Source organism: Bactrocera dorsalis, chromosome 3 (assembly GCF_023373825.1).
Source record: "Bactrocera dorsalis isolate Fly_Bdor chromosome 3, ASM2337382v1, whole genome shotgun sequence".
NCBI lineage: Eukaryota > Metazoa > Arthropoda > Insecta > Diptera > Tephritidae > Bactrocera > Bactrocera dorsalis.
In genome coordinates this window covers 61,221,674-61,242,975 of record NC_064305.1, presented here as the reverse complement: position 1 = coordinate 61,242,975, position 21,302 = coordinate 61,221,674, and the positions used below count along the sequence as shown (strand labels likewise).

Below are 21,302 nucleotides of genomic sequence, written 5' to 3'. Positions count from 1 at the left end.
CAACGAAAGCTACAATATAATACATTTCACAAAAGCATTAAAAGCGTAAAAGGATATAAAAAGATCTTTATCTTTCCCTTATTTCTTGTCGACCGATCCGCCCAATTTTTTCGGAAATTGTAATCATGTTTTGTGCGCCGAATTTCGTGAAGACACCTTGTCAACTAAAAAGTTTTCCATACAAGGACTTTCATCCATCGGGGTGAATGCCAGTACTCGACGACAAAGTCGCTCTTCCACCATGAATCACACAACGAATTTGCGCTCTTTTATATGGCCTCTGTAGTAAAAGCCACAAGGATCTACTCGCCTTAGTCCTAGTCCCGGGAGCTAAGTCAAGTTTTTGTTCAATTTTATCCATTTTAGGCATAAAGGTACATTGTTATGAGTAAAACATTCTCCTTAATTTTCACTGAGATAACTCCCTTATTGACTGTTGTATGCCTTATAAAGTCAAAAGAAAGTTCGAAAATCTTCGTATTACGGCTGCTATATATATTTCTGGCCTAGGCAACACTAAGTGTTGCCAGGTGCAATCTGACATTTCCATTGGAAAGTTTGACATTTTTAGCATAACATCACTCAGAACGTTTTGTCATTTAATCGTGAATTGTTGTATTTACAGGGAATTAAAAAATTCATCTCGGCCAAAAAATGGAATTAACTCGTGAACATTTTCGTGCGATCATTTTTCACAACTTTCGACGTGAATTATCACGACAAGAGTGCATCGATGAACTAAAATCTTTGTATGGCTATGAAGCACCATCCTATAGCACTGTGAAAATCTGGTACAACGAATTCAATCGTGGCCGACACTCGCTCAAAGATGAATTCCGTGAATGTCGTCCAAAAACAGCCGTTGTGCCAGAAAACATCGATGCCGTACGTGAACTGCTAATGCAAGACCGTCATGTAACATACCTTTAGATAGAGGCATGCCTATGCATTTCTCCCACCAGCATACATTCGATATTGCATGAACACCTGGCCGTAAAAAAGGTTTGTTCTCGTTGGATCCCGCACAATTTGACAATCGCTCAAAAAAATGCTCGTGTGGATTGGTGTAAAGAAATGCTGAAAAAATACGATCGCGGTGCTTCAAAAGACGTTTATAAGATCGTCACAGGTGACGAATCATGGATCTATGCGTATGAGCCCGAAACAAAACAGCAATCGACCGTGTGGGTCGAGCCAAATCAACCGAAAAAAAAACATTTTCGTTGATAAATATGCCTATTTACATTATTAGGCCAGAAATACATATAGCAGCCCTCGTATTTAAATTTTTTTATTCAAGCAAGTTTATATCTTATGATTAGATATTAGGAACTAAATATATTTTAGAAATATTCAAAATACTTAGAGAAGAAAATATTTTCGTAGAGGAGTAGGCCACGGCTTGAAAACATGAATTCATGTGATTGGTAAATTAAAGAAATGTGCATTAGAGCGGGCCGATTTAAATGGAGCCAAAAAGCGGAAAGGTCACGTATGGTGTTCTTAATGACCATCTTAAGGGATTACAGGGGCTTTCTCGGGTAAAAAACAGCCTTTTTTCAACAATTTGCTTTTCATATGAATAATGATATATTTTATTATAATTTTTTATTGTTGCAAACATACACTATTAGCAAAGAAATTCTGAAATTTTTGGAACAAAATATTTTAAACTCAGTCATTGCGACGCCATTTCCAGTGACCCCTCTGAAAAGATATGCGTCCGCCCAGAATAACTGCTTACAGGATCAACTAAAGTGAAAAAATACGTGTTTTAGCAAAACATTAACTTAGAACTTGGACAAGTGCAAAAAACTGAAAACTGGATTTTTAGTGACATTTTTATAAAAAAGGGAAAATTTCATTGAAACTGGTTTTACTTATAGTCTCTTAAGCAAAGTTGCTCAGAATGATTTGTAGAACCACTCCCGCATACACCATTTTATAGAAAAAATTATCCTCTCAAACAAGCATACATACCTACACATAACAAAGGTTACCAATCTGCTAAAAATGCCCGGAAATGTCGATTATAAAATGTCTTACAAGCATTGCATATTAATTAAATTCATTACTGAAATACCTACTAAAAATACATTCATTAGTTTTTGCATAATTATTATAACTAAGGCTCCCAATCCATCAAGCCGCCAGTGATCTTAGCAAAGGTCGCCATTAAACACATGCTGAAAAATGTTTCCAAAGTATGAACTGCTTTTGTAAGCATTGCCTTAGTAATAATATTCAATTGCAGACTGTTGTGTTAGTCAACAAAACCGAGCTTAACAAGCCAGCAGCCCAACGTCCCAACGCAATGCCAGTTTTGTGTCTTAAGTCTTTAGTTTGCTCCAGCTTAGCAGGCATTCAATATACATTTTGCGACTTTTATTTTTCTTAGTTATTATATTTATGCACTTTACAAGCATCTCAGCAATTTTTCAAAGCTGCACTTTTCTTCTCTTTTTAGTACACAATTCGTTGGCGCTTTTCTGTGAACGCAATAAAAAGTCTCCTGCGGCTTCAGCAGCGTGCAACATTTTCATTTGCAACAATGCACGCTGCAGCATTTATAACTTCGCCCCAGCTAAACACATTGGTTTTTGCTTTTTACTTTTGTTGTTGTAAAATATTTATGTTATTTGAAACTATTAAAGTTTTTTCTATGCTTACAATTGATTTTGTCTTCGCATTTAGTTCGCATTTGTTTACTTTTCATAAAGGCAAATGGTCTGACAATCCGCTGGCATAGCTGAGAGAAGTGTAATTTTCAGTTATTTATCACAAACATAAATTTTGATGTTCTGAGTACTTTATATCAGCTAATGCTTTGTCTTTTGATTCACGATAAATTATAATAATGGTATAGAATTAAGATATATTAAATATATGTAGATAAAAGAAATTAAAGATAGATATGCGCCTAAGAAGCGTCGTCAAGTAGAATTATATCTGAAAGCATACATTTCATTACAAACTATTATAATCAGTATATAGGAAGATAATGACCTTTCTATAAGTAAATTAATATTTCTACTCAATTTGGAATATTAGATGGAAACGGTATCATTCTGTAAGAGGTAAGGAGATCTCCAAAACCGAGTTGTCGAAATTCTCAGCTTACGTATAAAACCCCCAAGAATTTAAGAGAATGTCAAAAGTCTTGAAGCAAATATGAAATTAGGACATAACAGTTACACCAGTAAGGTAAGCTTAAAATTTTTACTAAAAAAAATTTAAGGAACTAAAATTATGGTGATTTCCTAAGGCATTTAAGTACTACTGAGATGGAGTCTATATCCTGGGGCATTACGCAATCTTTTATAAACTTATCGACTTCAAACTAGTGTTTTGAAGGGACTCCTCGCTGGAGTTTGAGGTTTTCGAAGTTACTTAGTAAATAAGAGAAATATGTATATTTAGTGTTTGTTTATAAAATGTAGTTATGTTTAAAGCTCTACAAAAATATATCGGTTATTACGCAGCTTAATCACTATTATTGCCAAGGTTATTATTCTAACACTTTAAACTGGAGCAACAATGATTATGTTTTATCTGCGTAATAACCAATCAGTGACAATTATAATAACTCGCTAACTTTATTGATGCCTCTGATCAATTGTTCGCACTCTCCTTCTCAAACTTACAAGTGTTGCCACTATAAGAGTACTTACAGCGCGTGAGTAAAATGTCCACCACCATCTCTCTACCTTACATAAGAGCAGGTGATTTGAATAGGTAAATTCGATTAATTCGAACTCATGTTCCTTTTTAATGGACATAGAGACTTACATACATACACACATACCATATCTTCATACCTAACATGAGTGCATTTTTGTGAATCGATGTGTTCGTTCGTGACATATAATTAGGTGTCTCTGTTTGTTAATTTAAATGTGTCGTCGTTCGAAACGCCCATTCTACTAACAAAGCCTACAACCGAATGACCAATCGTCCATTAACCAAACTCGTAGTGAACCTGTCCATCAAGCACATTTCCATTTCAAAAGTAGAGTTGCCGTTGTTTTCATTACAAGCATTTGCATATTTACTTCGGTTACGCTTAAATAATATGGGTATGGAAGCTGATACTCGTATAACCAATGAAAGTTACAGAAAGAAGAATTTAAAAATTTCAAGAGCGTTTACCGCGTTTAAAAATTATACATTCTTATGACATTCAACTTATTGTAGAACTGGAAGTATCAAAATAATAACTAAAGGATCATATATAACACGCTCTCCATGAGATGAAGAATCCTCCTAATCAAAGGTTGCGAATAATCACTTGTCTTAACTCAATCACAGGTGATTAAGTGTACCGTTGAAACCAAAAATAGCCACTTCAGTAAAAGCCAATCAGTTAAATGAATTTTAAATTTTTTGATACTTTATATTCAAGTTTTCACTATGAGGTTTGAGGTGTGATATTATTTTAATTTAATTAATTTTTAAAACACGAAAAGTATCTTGATTCAGATAATTTTAAATGTGTGCTATCCGAGATAAACCTTCATTTACTTAATCAGTCAATAGTATATCGTATTTTACAACCCGATCTTCAAAGACGTTGAGATAATTATTCGAAAAAGCGACAACGAATCCAAAAAAGTATCCGAGGTTTTCTCTCAATGTTTTCGGAGACAGAATATAGTAGTGCACAACCCGTTCTTATCACAAGATTCCTGATTCTACATCGCATAGTACTCTGTAGACGCAGTTTTAAAGTGCTTGGATTCATACTATATACATAGTTTCTGGAATTCTTGAGAGTGATTAGTAAATATGTTATAAACGTTAAATCTAAAAATGGTTACGTAAACATTTTTACCTGTCACGGCAAGAATTTATCACCTTTTCTGATGATCTAAAACTATTACACAAAGTCAAAATCTGTTTTTACCTACTTTTTTAACTTATAGGTAAATATTGTGTGCGTTCAGGAAACTGGTATGTGTAGATCGATAAGTTCGGTAGGTCTTGTTCTAGACATTTCCTGCAGTCTTCTCTATCTGTCATTCTGCGGGCATGTGTCGCCACCAGACAGTGACCAGTTAGTATTCCGATCATGTTCCATCAGTTTCTTCTATCGAATGCCAATAGGAATTTTATGTACTTCCGAACTACCGTTTTGCACATGACTTTTGGAAATTTTGCACCCACGTAGCTCGTTCCATCGTGTTTCGATTTTCTTTACCACGCTTCTGCACAGATCGTTTTACAAGGCAAGGCATGGGTTTTCTAATGTGGGTCACGTTTTCGGATGTTAGCCGTACCACATTCTTGGCAATCTCGTCCACTATTTCATTGCCCTTGAAGCTTTTGTAAGCTGCCACCCAGTAGAAGTGAAGTTACTTACTTCCAGCAACACTTTCCACTGCTTCCTAAGACACTTCTGGTCAATATGCGATACGAAGCTACTGCTTTGATTGCTGCTTGGCCGTCTACGTAGATGTCGATTCTGGAATAGACTTTCGCAATAGCAGAGACCTTAAATTGAAATATACTCCAGTTGTCCGGCAACTTAAAAGGTACCTTATGCCTAACTCTGGACATTATATTCCCGCACCAACTCCATCGTCCATTTTCGAGTCATCCGTATAGAAGTTTAGAGTGGTTGTGCGCGTAGCTAAAGTACCTTTTCGCCAACCATCATTTTCTATATTTACTTTCAACCTTCTTTCCCAGTTGAAAAGTGGGAACAATTAGTCGGTGTTTGCCAAACCGCCATTACCTACCGAGCTCTATAGGTGGCAGGTTTAGTACCAGTCAAGACTAACATCTTTGACTCTTCCAGTTTACCAAGTCTGTATTAGTTTCTCTATTCTATAAGTCGGTCGGTAAAATCGGTCGAATAATGAATTATTTGGATGCGTTTTCGTTGCATCTTTTCCAAAACCTTATTAGTAAAACATATTTCGGATCGATTTGAGTGTTCAAAGCTCCAATGATCCGTCTGGCATAATTTTCCGATATTTATTTCAGATCTAAACTCAGGAAAATTGACTTCGGTCCGTTCAACCAGGTTAACTTTCGACGCTTGTGGGTTGGTTGTGAGCTTCTGAAGCCAATGAAATAGCAATCAATGAGAATTCGGAATTTCAATTGAATTTGTATTCTCGCATGTTTGAATGTTGGTCCGTATTGAACTTTCACCCAACGCCCATTGTCCTTGTTTGCATTTGTAAGTTATTTGTTTTTTCGTGTTTCACGCGTCACTATATTTGTTTTAACGCCATTCGCTTTACTCACACATACATATGTACACATATTTGTCTATATGAGGTGCTCTAAATATGTAGTTGTTGTTGTATTCAAATTCATTTAACATTTATTGCATGTAATTGAGGCGTTGCAATTCTAATTTGTTGTTTGAAGAATAAAATAGTAAAATAGTTTTCAAATGCATGTCAGCGCTGTGAGTTGTGGTGTGAGTAATTAACAGGCAATTAGTAAGCTTTTATTGAACAAATTGTTGTGAATTGATTTAACTACTATGTATTTACAGACAAATATGGCACACGTAAATGTAGTACTAGCATAAATAATGCATAATATATATGTACATACATACATACATACACACCACACATTAGGACGGTGGAAAAGTTTCTGTGGAGGGTTGCCAAATGTCTTTCAATTTTAAGTTACAAAAATTGTTTCATAAGGAGATACTACCAATTCAGAGTTATAGCGGCATATGTAGGTATTAAACTAAAGAGGATTTGGTAGTGTTATAGTTAGAAATATTTTTGAAGAGTGTTGCCACCCGTTTGAACTTTTTAAATAGAAAAAGATATGGTTAAGGAAAGGCCAAATACTACTAAAAGAGATTTTTTCAATAATGCAGTCCATATTTTCCATATTTGGTAAAGAGAGTTGCCAGCTGTTTGAAAAAAAAATTCTCCAATAAATGTATTTATGTGGGTATTAAAGTAAAGAGCATTTTGTAGTGCTTTAGTAAAATATGTTTGAAGAGGGTTGCCACCCGTTTGAACTTTTTAAATGGTAAGAGATGAGGTTAAGGAAAAGCCCGAATAATTACTACTAAAAACTATTTCCTCAATTATGCAGTTCATATTTTCCACATTTGATCAAGAGAGTTGCCACCTATTTGAAAAGAAAAACTTCAAAAATAGATTTATGCGGTTTAGGCAGTTCTAATTTTCACAAAAGAATTGATACCTGATTGAAAAAAAATATTTCAATAATAGTATTTATAAGATAAACGAATTATTATACTTTACATTCATTAGATTAGCCACTCGTAGCCACTAAAATTCCTAAAACTCATCATTACCTGTCTTCGATATTCACTATTATTCACATGTAATGATACATCAGTCTCTCGTATAAGATGTCTATTTTTCTTCACAAAAGCCGCCACATCGTTATGAAGAAAGAGTTATAGGGTCGACATGTCATCATCTGTTTCGTTTGGATACCTGGTCTCTGGCAACTACAAAGCCGACGATATAGCCAGTGGAGGTACCATTACCCGCACACATTTGAATCGGACTACGTGTCATCATCAGATTCGTCTTGGCTGCCTGGCCATAGCGGAATTGCTGGAAACTACAATGTTGTCAAAGTTGTATGGAGAATCCAGGCACTTTCTCCTCCATTAACCAGACTTTGCAAGACTGAGGTTGAAATATCACGGCAATCTCATATTTGACGAACCAAGCCAAAACTGACAATAACTAGGGGTCTCACCCAATTTCTTGTAGGCTTAAAGCAAATAGTCGATTTTTTAGGAAACACTACGTACCGGCGTTCTGAGCTATCCATGTGGGATCCCTGTTAGGATTAGATTCTGTGTTGGATCACCTAATCCAACATAGAGTCTAAGAGTTGTTCGTCAAAAGAAGGCTTTATTTTTCAATTACCTACTCAGTCCAAAATATGGCAATATCAAAATATCTTATACCTTGAATTTCAACATAGATATTTAGTCAGTATTTAGATAAGTTCCAAAGTAGACGAAAGTCAAGTTGCAAATCTTCTGACTATTATATATAAACGCAGGAATTTAGTTTGCTCTCTTACCTACAAAGAAACCTGAAACTTTTTTTCGAACAACTCACAGATAATCTTTTAGTACGACTTGAGACAATTGGATCAATAAAACATAGTTCAGATGTTTAAAATGCTCCAATAGCTAACATCTATTTCAACACTTAAACTTGAAACAATTGATTTCTTAAATCGGATCTCATCTTATCAACTCGAGTTCCGCTGCAGGTTCAGCGCCTTCGCCGCTCTATCGTCGCAAAATATGATCTACTTTATTCCATCAGAAGAAACGAGCTCGTTTTGACTTCGATGGGGTTTCTTTGTGCTTACAACGTAGAAGACAAGATAAGATTTGTTTACTAACAAGTTAGTAGCTTTGATTTTCTAGAATGACATAAGGATCTTGTAGAGAAGTCTTCGTCACTGAAACAAATGCTTACTTTACGATCCCTTCCATCGGCTTTAATCAGAAGTGATAAAAAAATGGAATAAAATCTGAACTGGATACATCGCTTTCCAACAAATATTATTTGCAAACAAATATACATACATATGTAATAGTATAACCACGTATTTTTATATTGAGGAAAATCTCTGCTCAGTGATTTCATTTAACAATCTGCCAAACCAGAGCAAACCAGAGGCACACAGCACAGTCGTTACGCTTGATTTGCCAGCATCCATGTTAATATTGGCGCAAAGCCATAGAAATGCATCAATAAAATCCAATAAAAGTTCGACAGACGACGTTCGATACTCGACATTCGACAATCGGCTGAAACGACGCGCGCTGACATGACACAATTGCCAAAGTGAGGCAGAAAGCAACACAGGCACACAGACGAACCGACAAACCGGCCAACAACTGAACGGATTGACTGAATGCAACTCAAATTACAAATCAACATACAAATGAATACGCAAATTGCCGATACAAACAGCAATGCCGCGTCAACAACGCGCAACGCACAGTGATGGCTGACCGGTGGATGGCTGGATGACGGCTAGCGGCTGGCGGCTGGCGTAGAAAAACTGGCGGACGACTGGGCAGCTGGCAGCAGTGACTACTGCCGATTGCCGCTTGATGGTCAATTTGTGTTGTAAGCGAGGCGATTGCCGACAATTTTTCGTTACAATATTGACCGCCTTTCATGGCGATTAAATGGTTAAAATGGTCACTTGAATGGCTGCCGCCGCCGCTTGCGCTGTTTAACAAGCCCGTAATTAGTTGTGCTTTTCACTTAAACAAACAGACCGACCCGCTTCACGAACAACCGCACGTTAAATGCTACAAATACTACAACAACAACAATGAGTAGAGAAGTTGATGCAAATATAAAATAGCAATAAGTGCGGCAGTGCTCAGCGAAATCATATAAAATGCAAATAAAGTAGGCAAAATTGTGAGCGACGGAACGGCTGAATGGTTTAGGGACGAAACCCCGGAACGCCTGAGCAAATAAGCCTGCAGCTAACAGGCAATTGAACGCCTGAACGATGGTACGAATGAAAGCTGACAATTGACAATGCGTCGAGGATTTAATTGAAAGGATGTGGCCTGCTGGCTGACTGCCTAGTTGGCGAGCTGGCTGCCTGGAAGGCTACAAACATTGAGTTGCACTGGACTGTAGAGCTTGGGCGCTCTACCATAGAGGAAAATCCAGTAGTTGGAGCTGCAATTTTGTAGCGAAAAATGTGTGAAGAACAACAAACTCAACACATGCACAACAACAAATGGCCGGCCACAATGGCTGCAAGCGCTGTTATTATTTGCTTTCAGAGTTGAGAGGCCACGTCGTCGGCGTACTGCAGTGTGGGGCTAATGGGCGGCTGTGCTTGATTGAATTTGATGTGGCACGCACTACGATTGTCACCACTTCTTTCGTTTATTAAAATTCATTGATATTGTTAAGTTATAGTGTTTGGTTTCGACATTTGGAATATACTGTAAAAGTTAGGCATAAGGCAGCTTTTTAAGTTGCCGAAACACTGCAGTATATTTCAAGCTGAGGTCTTTGCTATTGCAAAAACCACGGAGCTGGCCTCTAATGCACCTGCTGGCAATTCCAGAGTTATATTCGACCAGAAACGTCTTAGGAAGCAGCACACCAGTGAAAAGTGTTGCCAGAAGCAACTTCTCTTATACTGGGTGCCAGGCCACAAAGGAGGACAATAGAATAGTGGACGAGTTTGCAAAGAATGGTGTATGGCTAACATCAGAAAAAGTAATTAACATTAGGAAACCAATGCATTGTCCATACGACGATCTGGACAGACGCATGGGAAAATCAATACCCGATAAAACTAGCTACCTGGGTGCAAAACTGCAAAAGTTATATGCAAAACGGTAAATCGGAAGTATACAAAATTCCTATTGGCACTCAATTGAAAAGAAGGTAGAAAAATGATGGGAATATTAACTGGCCACTGTCTGGTGGCGACACATGCCTTCAGAATGGGGCTGGCAGATCAAGAAGACCGCAGGAAATGTTTAGAGCAAGGCATCAGGGAAACAATTGAGCATCTATTGTGCACTTGTCGTGTATTGAAAAGACTACATTGTAAGCATATCGGGTCCCCACGGTACGATACACTGGAGAAGGCATTGATATTGAGTACACAGAGTCTGTTAAAATTCGGGTCAAGCGCAGGCATCCTAAAGGATGACTGAGTACTCATGAACCAAGCTACTGAACTCCATCTGTTATCGTAAAGCACCAAAACTGCTCTATGCGTGGTTAATTGGCCTACCAGATTTACCTAACCTACCAAAAAAGCCAGTGAAATCGAAGAAAAACTTCGCTTGGTTCTTAGAACACGGAATCCCTTTTATATCTTACATATTTATTATTGTTGCTCCTACAAAAAGCATAGAGCCCTTTTAAGTCAAGGTCTTATTGATTTATTCGGAAGACGGTATATTCCGTCGACTCCGATATCCTTATGAGTGTCGCATATCACTTTTCACAGTCGCGACAACGGTTCGATCTGAACAGTTTCCTCGGAGATCGCATCGTTGAAAAATTTTCTGGTGATATCTCGTCAAATAAAAGAGAATTCCATACAAGGAATGGCAGCTGTATGCTATAATAGCCCAATATCGGCAATTTCGACAAATTTCCTTCTTAGTGTTACAAATTTCGCACTTCTAGCCAACTTAATATAAACTGTTCAGGATATAAAATGTGTCGAGATTGACATAATCGAAGCATTAGACTTTGAATATAGTTAGAAAACAATCGACTGTTATAATATCGCAAAGCATTCTTGAAACCCGAACTGTTATTTATAAGTGACATAGTCTCTTTGAGGAAGAAAAGTATTTACTTGAAGACAGCCTACTACATACTATGTACAGGCTTAGGCGTAAGATATGGCATCAAGTGGAACTTGATTTCCTACCTAAACTACAAAATTTTCGTAAATTAAGTTCCCAAGATCTAAAAAAGTTGAACAAGAGCCAAGTTGAGTTCTTAAGTACTTGAAGAACCGCAAAACTGAAAATAGCTAACAACTTCTTTTGATATCAGCTGTGGAATCTAGAACTACTTTTTGGTATTCAGAAATCGTAGATATTTTCTCATTCAATTAGGCGGTTTGCATTGAGCCAATAGTTGAAGCCCAATTAACGCTCACAGTTTTCCAAAAATTCGCGTAAATGTACTAGAAGAGAGGTTAGATAAAGGGTGCTATGATAGAGAGTTCCTCAATGCAAGAAAACTAGATATTGTAATATAAATAGATTGAATGATACTCTGCGTAATCCCTAATATAACCCTCCAAGCAAAAGGGATCTGAATATTCCAGAATAACGAGGAGAATATCTTGACGCATCATTACATTAACAAAGCAAGTAATTGAACATTCTTGCGAATAAGAAATTGCTTACGAGTACAGTTATTATTGGTAATAAATTGAAAATAAAATTTCTACAATAAACAACAACAAGCGATCATTTTCCATTGCAAATTTCTCATTACCATTTTTAATTTCCGCATTGACATATTTGACAAATGTCACACGGTTAATTGCTTATTCTCTGCAGCGCTCTGTTCATAAGCGAGTAACTCCAGTGCTAGACATAAAAAACACCTGTTACGGCTGATTTGTTTTTAATTTGTTTGGGTTTGTGGTCACCGAATGTCCACGACATGCGTACTTCCGCATTAAAAATGTGCAGAACAAAAGCAACAGCAGCGACCTCTAGCGTTGATCTTTAGTAATTTACTGCAAATTACACGCCGGAGGAGCTCATTCTAACCGTGTCTCAGTGTCGTCAGTTAACTCAGCCGAAGGAAGAAGCCAATAAGCCGCGCGTCGTGTTCAATGGCGATGCGAATGTGTCGTTCATTACTCGTAAATATACCGTACAACTGGTTAGCAACGCATAGCAGTATTCTAAATGAAAAGCCACAAAACAGGTGGAAATGGGAGGTGAAAGCGCGTCAAGGAAAAAGACAAGTGCGTCGAATAGAAGTAATGGCGTTTCGATGACATTTTTAGTATGAAATAAGAATTTGTCGGGTCTTGCAATTATAGTTGTTGTTATAGCTGTTAATTGGTAAATAATTTGAGCGCTTTTTGTGGGTTTGTATTCACATGACGACGATGGTTAGAAAATATTATATTAAACGCGCGATTAGGTGCTTAAATTTTAAGGTTGGAGAGTTTCATGCTTGTAATGTTAACTTCATTCCAAAAAAGCAAGGTATATTACTTTCGTTTTTGAATAAAATAAATTTAAAATAATTAATTTAGATTTATGAGAAGAGCTTTTAAAGATAATTAGCATCATATTTTAATAAAGAAGTGATAACTTCTCGAGCTTTCTATGTTTAAACAGCAAAAGTTTTGAGATTTTATTTAAGCCAAAATTTTAGCACATTTTTTCTGGTCGCAGGATCTACTCTACCTCTTCGAAAGAAATTAAAGGTAATTTTTCAAAGCTTTAGAACATTGTGAACCCATAAAAACTTCTTATATCTACATGAGGCAGAAACGAAGGTCATCTGCGAACACTAAAGACCACAAATCAAACTTCAAGTTGTAGTAAGAAGTTAATTGATCCGTGTTCGTTAACGATTCTTTTCTAGTAAATTGTCACTAACGAGGTAATACATTCTTTTCGACGTAAGATGACTTTGCTAGCAGTTGCTTTCTTAATTACCAGTTATTGAAAGGAGTGATATTTATTTCTAAAGTTATGAACCAACCTTGCCCTCGTTGACCAGCATTTACCTTCATCTTGCTTAGTAAAACCGCCTAAAAAGTATTTTTTTTTAGCAAAGAACCCACATGGAAAGATAACCTCCCTAACATTGCATATAAGGACCTTTCTGCAGTATTATGTGGAAGACTGAAGTCCATTGTAAATAAACTGATTGGACCTTATCAGTGTGGCTTTAACGTCAAATCCTGAAGATTCTTTTTTTTCTTTCAAAACCGCTTTAGACAGCTCTGCCAAGAGCTACCTATTCGCAGATTTGTCAAAATATGGTATCCCTGAGGATCTCATACGGTTATGCAGAACGTTTGATACCAGATGAGAATTTTTTTAGACGGGATGATTTTCTGTCTTGCGTCTTCTACAATATAACGTTGCAATAAGTGATAAGCGCCGCTGTGGCACGGTTAACAACGAAGTCAACCTTTCCATATTAGAAAATGAAGCGGAAGAGGTTAACCGTGTGGTGAACGAGGACAAGACACAGTACCTGAAGGCCACACACACAGATTCTCCGCGCCTTAGGAACTACGTCACAGTTAGCAGCTATAAACTTGAAAAAGTGAACGACTTTGTACATCTAGGAATCAGCATAAAATCCAACACAATACAAGCCCAGAGATCAAGCGCTGAATCTTATCAATTGGAATCGGTAGACAATTCAAAAGCAGATCCCCTTTCTTCACGAATCAAAACTACTCTCTATAAATCTCTCATCATTCCCGTACTACTTATTATACGGGACAGGAAAGACGATGACAAACCGAGAGATGACCAAAGCACTAGAAGTATTCGAGAGAACTGTTCTCCTCAGGGACTTTGGAGCCGTCCGCGTGACCTATGAATATGGAAGAAGATGGAATCACGTACTGTATGAGCTCTACGGCTACGTGGTCATAGTTAAGCATATAAAAATACAACGAATGTGCTGTTTAGACCATGTCGTTCGCATGAAAAAATTAAAATTAAATATGTAATTAGAAAATTTGAATTCTTTTTTACTTTTAAGAGCTTTATATGAGTCCAAAAATAATTCATGCTGAAATAAATTACATGCAAATTAAAGTTTTTATTATTTTCTCTACCAATCATTATCAGTTTTTAAAATACTCTAAGAAACGATTACAACTGTCAAAAAAAAAAACAAAAAATTATTTATGGCAACCCTCGTAACAGAAGCTTTGATAGTAATTGTTTACTTATTGTTGTTGTTGCTTCAGCGCTTTCCGTTATGGTATGCAACTTTATTTAGTTAGAGCCACAAACTGACGTTTATGTTGGCACAACCCTCCAATACACCCTGACAGGAGCAAACAGGCCAAGACCCTTCCAGTACTAAACTTTGTAAAGTCAACTTAGGCTGGACTCCGCAAAATGCGCTTCGGCCAGAGGTAATGCACATCATTGCCATTATGGCTGCAGCTACATAATCAACATAATCATTACAAGTTTCGCCCGTGCAGCTGTAACCATCTAACGCTGGACAGTTGGAGTTGGTCCGTAGCTAAGCAGCTGGTGCCTCAGTTAGAATTGGCCGGGCCAGACGGTCGGGTGAACAATGGTGCCAGCGAACAAATCAATTTTCCTCGCATTGCACGGGGCATGCAGCACACTACCGAGTACATGTGGCATGCGGCATATTCGCCCATTTCGCCTGCCACATTTGCAATAAAATGCAAATGCAAATTTTCCACTAGCTTTTCGCATTTGCTACTCCAACGGACTGCAAATGGATCGCCGCTTTGTCGACTGATCTCACGGTTGGCTCGTGTTCATTTGCCGGCAGTAAGCACACCCATTTTTTATGGTACTAAAAAATTATTTGCTTGCTTTGAGCGGCACACACACACACTCATACACAAGTACGAGGAAATTTATTATTTGTTTAAACTTTTGCTCCCCTCTGCCGTTTGTCAGTCTGTGCATTGCAAATGCTATTTAATATTTCAATATTTTCTGCATTGCATTGAACTTTTGCTGATCTAGCTTAGAAGAGATGAGCGCGGTCGCGTTCTGCGTTGATCGATTTTCTTGCACTTTGTCTCGTTCGCATTACCTCAGTGCGATGATCACAGCGCTCGCGATGACCCTTAACGATCCACACACCTAAGTGTGTCTGGTGTATTAATTTTGTGAGCTAATTTAGCCATTTTGATTACTTTGACCCAAAAGTTTGTAGCGCGTGTGCGAAACAGCTATCGAATCGGTATCGATTGCAGAGATCAGTAAGTTCAAGTGTTAGACACAAGGTGGAAGACTTGCGACTGTTGCAGTTGTCCCGAACGCTAATACTCGCAATGTGGGGTGTGGCTATTAAATAGCGATATTGATACAGAATAAAAACGCATCTAATCCAATGACAGGATGAATGTTCATTGGAAAAACTGTTTTATCGACTGTGGATTTTCATTCTATAGGGAACGCTTTATGTTCCACTTTAATAGATTTGGGAAAAAAAGCCTCAAACCCCAAAAACGATTATTTTACATATGGCTCAAGCAGCTAACGACTTCCGGTCCTAGACCAAGTATCCTCTGGATAGCCGAAACCAATCCGTTTGAATGCGAGCCAAAGTGAGACAGCGAATCATCCCTAACCAGGTTGTGCTCTGGGTTCGGGACTTGCCACCTAAATATACACCCGCAATGAAAAGACACAATAGCCTTTGAAAGCGCCATTTATGATGACGACCACTCCGTGAAAGTCCGGTCTCTTAATTGGGAAGGTTTTGCTACCCAGCTGGTTGATGTCCTCGCAAGGGTAAAGGCTGCCATCATCGGGGAAAGACACACTCCGTCGCCGAGCCCTGGCATTTACCACGGTGGATGAACGTCTAGCCACAATCCGCATCAAAGCGAAGAAAGATGCCTTCTATGAGCTCTTGAAGCGAATCTATGAGAGCTGCCCCCCGTCACGATGTCAAAATGATGCTTGGCGACTTTAACGATAGTATGAGCAAAGAAGTTATCTTTGGCAGAACGGTCAGTAAATTCAGCCTTGATTTCCCCGGTACTACTAGATTCCAGCATAGGAAAATTCATCAATCTACATGGCTGTTTTCGGATAGAAAAGCCACCAACAAGCTCGATCATGTTGTGCGCTCCAAGATCCTGGAATTGATTCAGACCACTATCTTGTAACAGCGAAGATACGCAGCCGCCTCTGTGTAGTAAAAAACGCACGTCAACAAACACAAGTTTCGCCGTCGAGAAGCTGCAATCACAACAGACAGCCTAACGATTTTTACTCGACTGTCTCCCTGAGAGCACTCATGGGACGGCATTTCAAGCTCCTTATGTATAGCTGCAAACGAAACCATTGGTTTTCGAAAAAAGCAAAAGAACAGCAGTAGAGAAAAATAAGACTGCCTATTTCACAACGTTATAATCGACCAGAGTACCCTCCAGGCGAAGTAGAGGAAGAGGAAGACTTTCACTCTGTTGACCAGGTGGAGAAGGACCTGGTTACACTTGATATCTTCCATTGACGCCAAACAGCGTTTTGACTATATTTCCTGGTTCGCCGAAGGTATGAGATCCGTGTAACGCAAAAATATATTCGAAAGTTACTATTTGCGCCAAGTGCATTAGTGAAGTGCAACAGTCGATGGAAATCGATTTCGATATAAGTTGGTTCATTAAATCTCTAGAAGATATTGTCCGTACAATGACAAGCGATTAAAAGAACAAGAAAAAACTTGGTGCGTTTTCAAAAAAAGTAGAATTTCGTGCCAATTCATTAAAGATACTGCCAAATAAGATTCATCAGAGAGTAAAAAAGTTCCTTTAAAGGTCAATATGATGTCATCCACAGAACAGTCCAACAAATTGGATTTGCCAGCGAAACTGGTGAAGATTGTCCCAGCCGGAAAGGGATTGCCAAGCGTCAACATCTTGAAAGCCCACAGAAGTAGTCACAGGGCTTTAATAGGCAAAAACGGCTCTTTTACATTATATCATACGAAGTCAAAGTGTAAATTAAAAAAAAAAAAATTATATAACTTCACTTATTTATTATTTCTCCACTTTAATTAATAATACGACGACGACATTTTTTCCAATTCTTATTATTTTTTATATTTATTACATTTCAAAATAGCCATTATATAGAAATCGTGGCAGTAGCACTCGTAACTCATCCAGAAGTTTTGGGTCTTCCAATTCTTTTCTTAGTACTTCCGCATTTTCGAGCACCTCAGCAATATCTTTATTCTCATCGGCCAGTGTATAGTTGAATAATAGGAAGCAGAGGAGTAAAAAAAGCCCTGTTTATGTAAAATTAAAGTTTATTTTAATTCTCAATATCAATAACAGTTTTTAACATTAAATTGTCGTCTGCCATACAAGACAGAGCTGCTCCTTTATTATGAATCAATGAATCATGATTATCTGCCCGTATTCAGTTATTACTTGTATGACATATTTAATTTTGATATTATTATTGTTAGCAAAATGTTCGCATCATCAGAGATAGCAGAAGATCTCAACATCTCCTACAAGGTGCGTTCGAAAGTAAACGGTAAACTTTTTGAATCTAGCGCCCCCTGGTGGCGCCATCTATATGTCGACTGATGCATTAGAATCTGCTATCTTTTTCGATTATCCAGTGAGAATTTCATGGCATATCTTTGGATTGGAAGTGAAATTTTTGCCAACATTAAATTTTCTTTTCAAATTGGTTAAACTTTTACCGAAACGTTTCAATTGATGAAACAAGTTTATGGCAATGATTGCCTATCCCGTAGCAAAGTGCACGAGTGGTTTCAACGTTTTCAAAGTGGTCGTGAGGACATAAATGACGATCAACATGTGGGCCAATCGAAATCCGTGATCACCGTAAAGAATCCAACATTCGAAGGACGATTATTTGACCAAAAATCACATTTTAACCATTAACTACTCCCCGAATTTACCTGATATGGTGTCGTGCGACTTCTTCCTTTGCATTTGCCCATGAAAGGAAAGCGTTATGCAGACGTAGAGAACATTCAAAAGGCTTGCACCGGCCAACGAGCTAAAACACTCGTTAGACATACTTTTAGACCGTGCAAAAAGCTGTATTGAAGCAGAAGGAGACTATTTTGAATAAAATAAATTGATTTTGCCGAAAAAACCATTTGTTCTTTTTTTTAAGTCCTGTTTACTTTGGAACGCTCCTTGTATTAATCAACTCAATACATTTTGGTTAATATTTTGACTCGTACAAATGATCATTTTGTCGTAAACGAAATTCAAGGAGTATTCACGACCATAATGTTAGGTGAAATTCCAAATAGTTACCAAACACATCCTAATTGACATAAAGGGTTTGTCCGGGAAGTAATAGGACTGATATTCTTCCGCCGGGACTGTACTTCGGAGCGTGCGCTCACCGACTGAATTCAGCTAACGAAGCAGTGGCTGGTCAGTTGTCTCCGAGCACCTGGAGTGTCAGGACAAACATTTTCACGCGACGTGTTTCTGTAAGTGGTGCAAGCCCAAAATACAGCGTTCGTTAGAGCAAAGGTACACGATTAAATTTTGTGTGAAACTCGGTACATCTGGGACAGAGGCGTTTGATATGATCAAACAGGCTTACCCAGATGTTGCTTTAACAAGAAATGGTGTGTCGGGTGTCGGTGGCAAGGGGCCTTTTTGGAGGGCCGGGAAGAGATTGCTGATGACCGTGCTAGGAGACCTGCGATTTCGACAAAAACCGACAATGTAACTCGTGTGTGCAAAGTTGTGAACTCAGACCGCCGACTAAGTATTCGAATAATTGCCCAGATGTCATTGCGGCGAGTGGAAGTGTGCCAAGAAAATTTGAACATACGAGAAAGTGACCCCCAATTTTTGAACAACGTAATCACCGGTGACGACTAATGGATCTTTGAGTACGATCCCGAGGCAAAGACCGATGAAAGGCAAGCATTTTAAGACGACAGAGGGGATCGAAACAACATACACCTCGGCTCTCAAGGCTATTCCGGAAAATGCCTTCCATGGCATCTTCAATACTTGGAAAACGCGCTAGCAGCGCTGCATTGACGCAGAAGGAGCATATTTTGAAAGTTTTTAAAGAATTGTAACGATTGGTTCAATAAATTTGTTTAAATCGCCTCAGTCTTATTACTTTCCGGACAAGCTCTTTATGTAGCAAACCTAACTTACCCCAATATCTATGTTTTGCCAATTCCTGGCGAATTTCAATATGTGTAGGAATGTGGCCTTTGTATTCCGTTTTGCGCAGTGTCTCTTGAAAATTCGTGATATAGAAATAGAGTAGCTCGTCATAGTGGTCACGTCGCATTTCTGGACCAAACATCATTGTGAACGCATAATGAAGATCAATCGCCGGCGATCCGAATATGCTGATCTGATAATCAAGCTGCGCACAGAAAATTGGGTAAAGAGCAGAAATCATTAATTCTGGTATTAAGTTATATAGTAAACAACTTTGCTTACCAACATAACATCAGTCAGTTTATCCCCATTTTTCTTGGTCATTATGTTTTTCAAATGAAAGTCCCCATGGTTGACCACAAATATGCCATCGCGTTTACCACTGCCGGCTTCGTTAAACATATCGATCGACTTTCCGCATAGCAAATGTTCAACGGATGCGATGTGTGGCACATATTGTTTCAAATCATCGTGTTCGCTTAGAATCTCCTTCAGAAATCCAATACCATATTTAACATGTGGAAAGGTAGTGGGGTCGGCAGAATTCATTGAGCCCTTGTCTAAAGTAGTTATGATATTGTCCTTCTAAAAAGATGCGAACAAATCCGTCGAAAGAAATTTCAGTTTCAAAATATGTTTGTTTTCCTCACCTCTTCCTTGCACAATTTGTAGCTGATGGCATGCAATTTTGCCAGTTTGAGAAGAGTAATTTTCATTTCCTCCAAATTAGGATGGCGGTACCCTATTGTGGTGTAACCTTTGAGTGCTAAATCTTCAAAAACCACATATGACGGTGCAGTGGTGCTGGAGGCGATGAGCCTTTTCCAAAATATATTTAAAAATTTACTTTCATTTTCGATCTGTTGTTTATTTCTCAATTTCAGTTTGGTTTACTCACTTTGGTCCCAAAATGGTGTTGTCGCCATATTGTCTCAGCACTTTTTCGATCATCGGCAGCACTTTAGTATACATGGTTATTTCCGTATCGAAATAACTATAATTTTTCAGCACTTCTTTCTTGTTTCCCTCCATGAATGGTTCGATTTTTAATATGAACGATGAAACCTTCTCTTGTGTTGGCTGCGACGGCAATTTGTAAGTGACTTTGGCTCGAAACAAAATGCTTGCGTAGTTATCATTTTTCAATGTGCCTGGTTTCAGCTCTAAATTGGTGATCTAACAATTGAAGTTTTATTTCAAAAAGCTGTAAATTTGTAATATGGACACACACCTTCACGCTTTCAGTTTCGATGTTTTTGAGGACGTTTTGGAAAAAATCTTCGTTCAACCATTCCGGGTAAGTGAACTCAACCTCGCTGCGCTTTTCGTTATTTGTCATTGCAATGCTGACCTCAAATTGAAAATGTTTATCTTCCGTATTTCGTGGGGCTTCAATTGTAGAATGGAAAGAATGGAGCTCGCGTGTCGCACTTTTATACCTGCTGATCGCTTCAAATACTTCAGATTTTACAGTTCGTTATCTAAATTTTGCAGTTATTTTTGCAATGCCTTATTGCATTCATAAGAGCTGTGGTGCTAGATGTTGAGGGGAAACGAAGCTCTTCAGAGGTGGAAATAGTCATAAATCACTCACAATGCACAATAAGTTTTACAGATTGTTCTTCGTATTCAATTTCATTGAGGCAGGTAAATTTGAAAGCTATTTTAGACTATCAATCACGGTTACTTATCTTATCATTTAAAAGCAATGAGATAGAAAGATAACGAGCTTGATACTAAAATAAGTCGTTGTAATAAATCTGCTCTCTTTTATGGGGCGACCACATTTATAAAAATAAGATTGAGAAATGGTATTAATTTCGATGTTAAGATGCACCTCGCTCTGGTCGACCTATCGTTGAGAAAGTCGATTAAATTATAGAAAAGATTGACCAGGACCG

The 21,302-nt window shown here is 38.0% G+C and overlaps 1 protein-coding gene across 2 annotated transcripts; it reads right to left on the bottom strand.

Moving 5' to 3' along the window:
* Nucleotides 1–17,241: 17,241 nt before the first annotated feature.
* On the bottom strand, nt 17,242–20,820 carry LOC105222445 (uncharacterized). 2 transcript variants are annotated; one of them, XM_049452386.1, is made up of 6 exons: nt 20,633–20,820; nt 20,300–20,577; nt 20,052–20,220; nt 19,684–19,986; nt 19,390–19,606; nt 17,242–17,504 (listed from the first exon to the last, which is right to left on the bottom strand). In XM_049452386.1, exons 1-6 carry the CDS (start codon nt 20,738–20,740, stop codon nt 17,323–17,325), a joined length of 1,257 nt encoding a protein of 418 aa, XP_049308343.1. In that variant the 5' UTR covers nt 20,741–20,820; the 3' UTR covers nt 17,242–17,322. The 2 variants fall into 2 exon arrangements, with proteins under 2 accessions (XP_049308343.1, XP_049308344.1); XM_049452387.1 differs by having other exon boundaries at nt 19,684–19,983.
* Between the last annotated feature and the right edge of the window lie 482 nt (nt 20,821–21,302).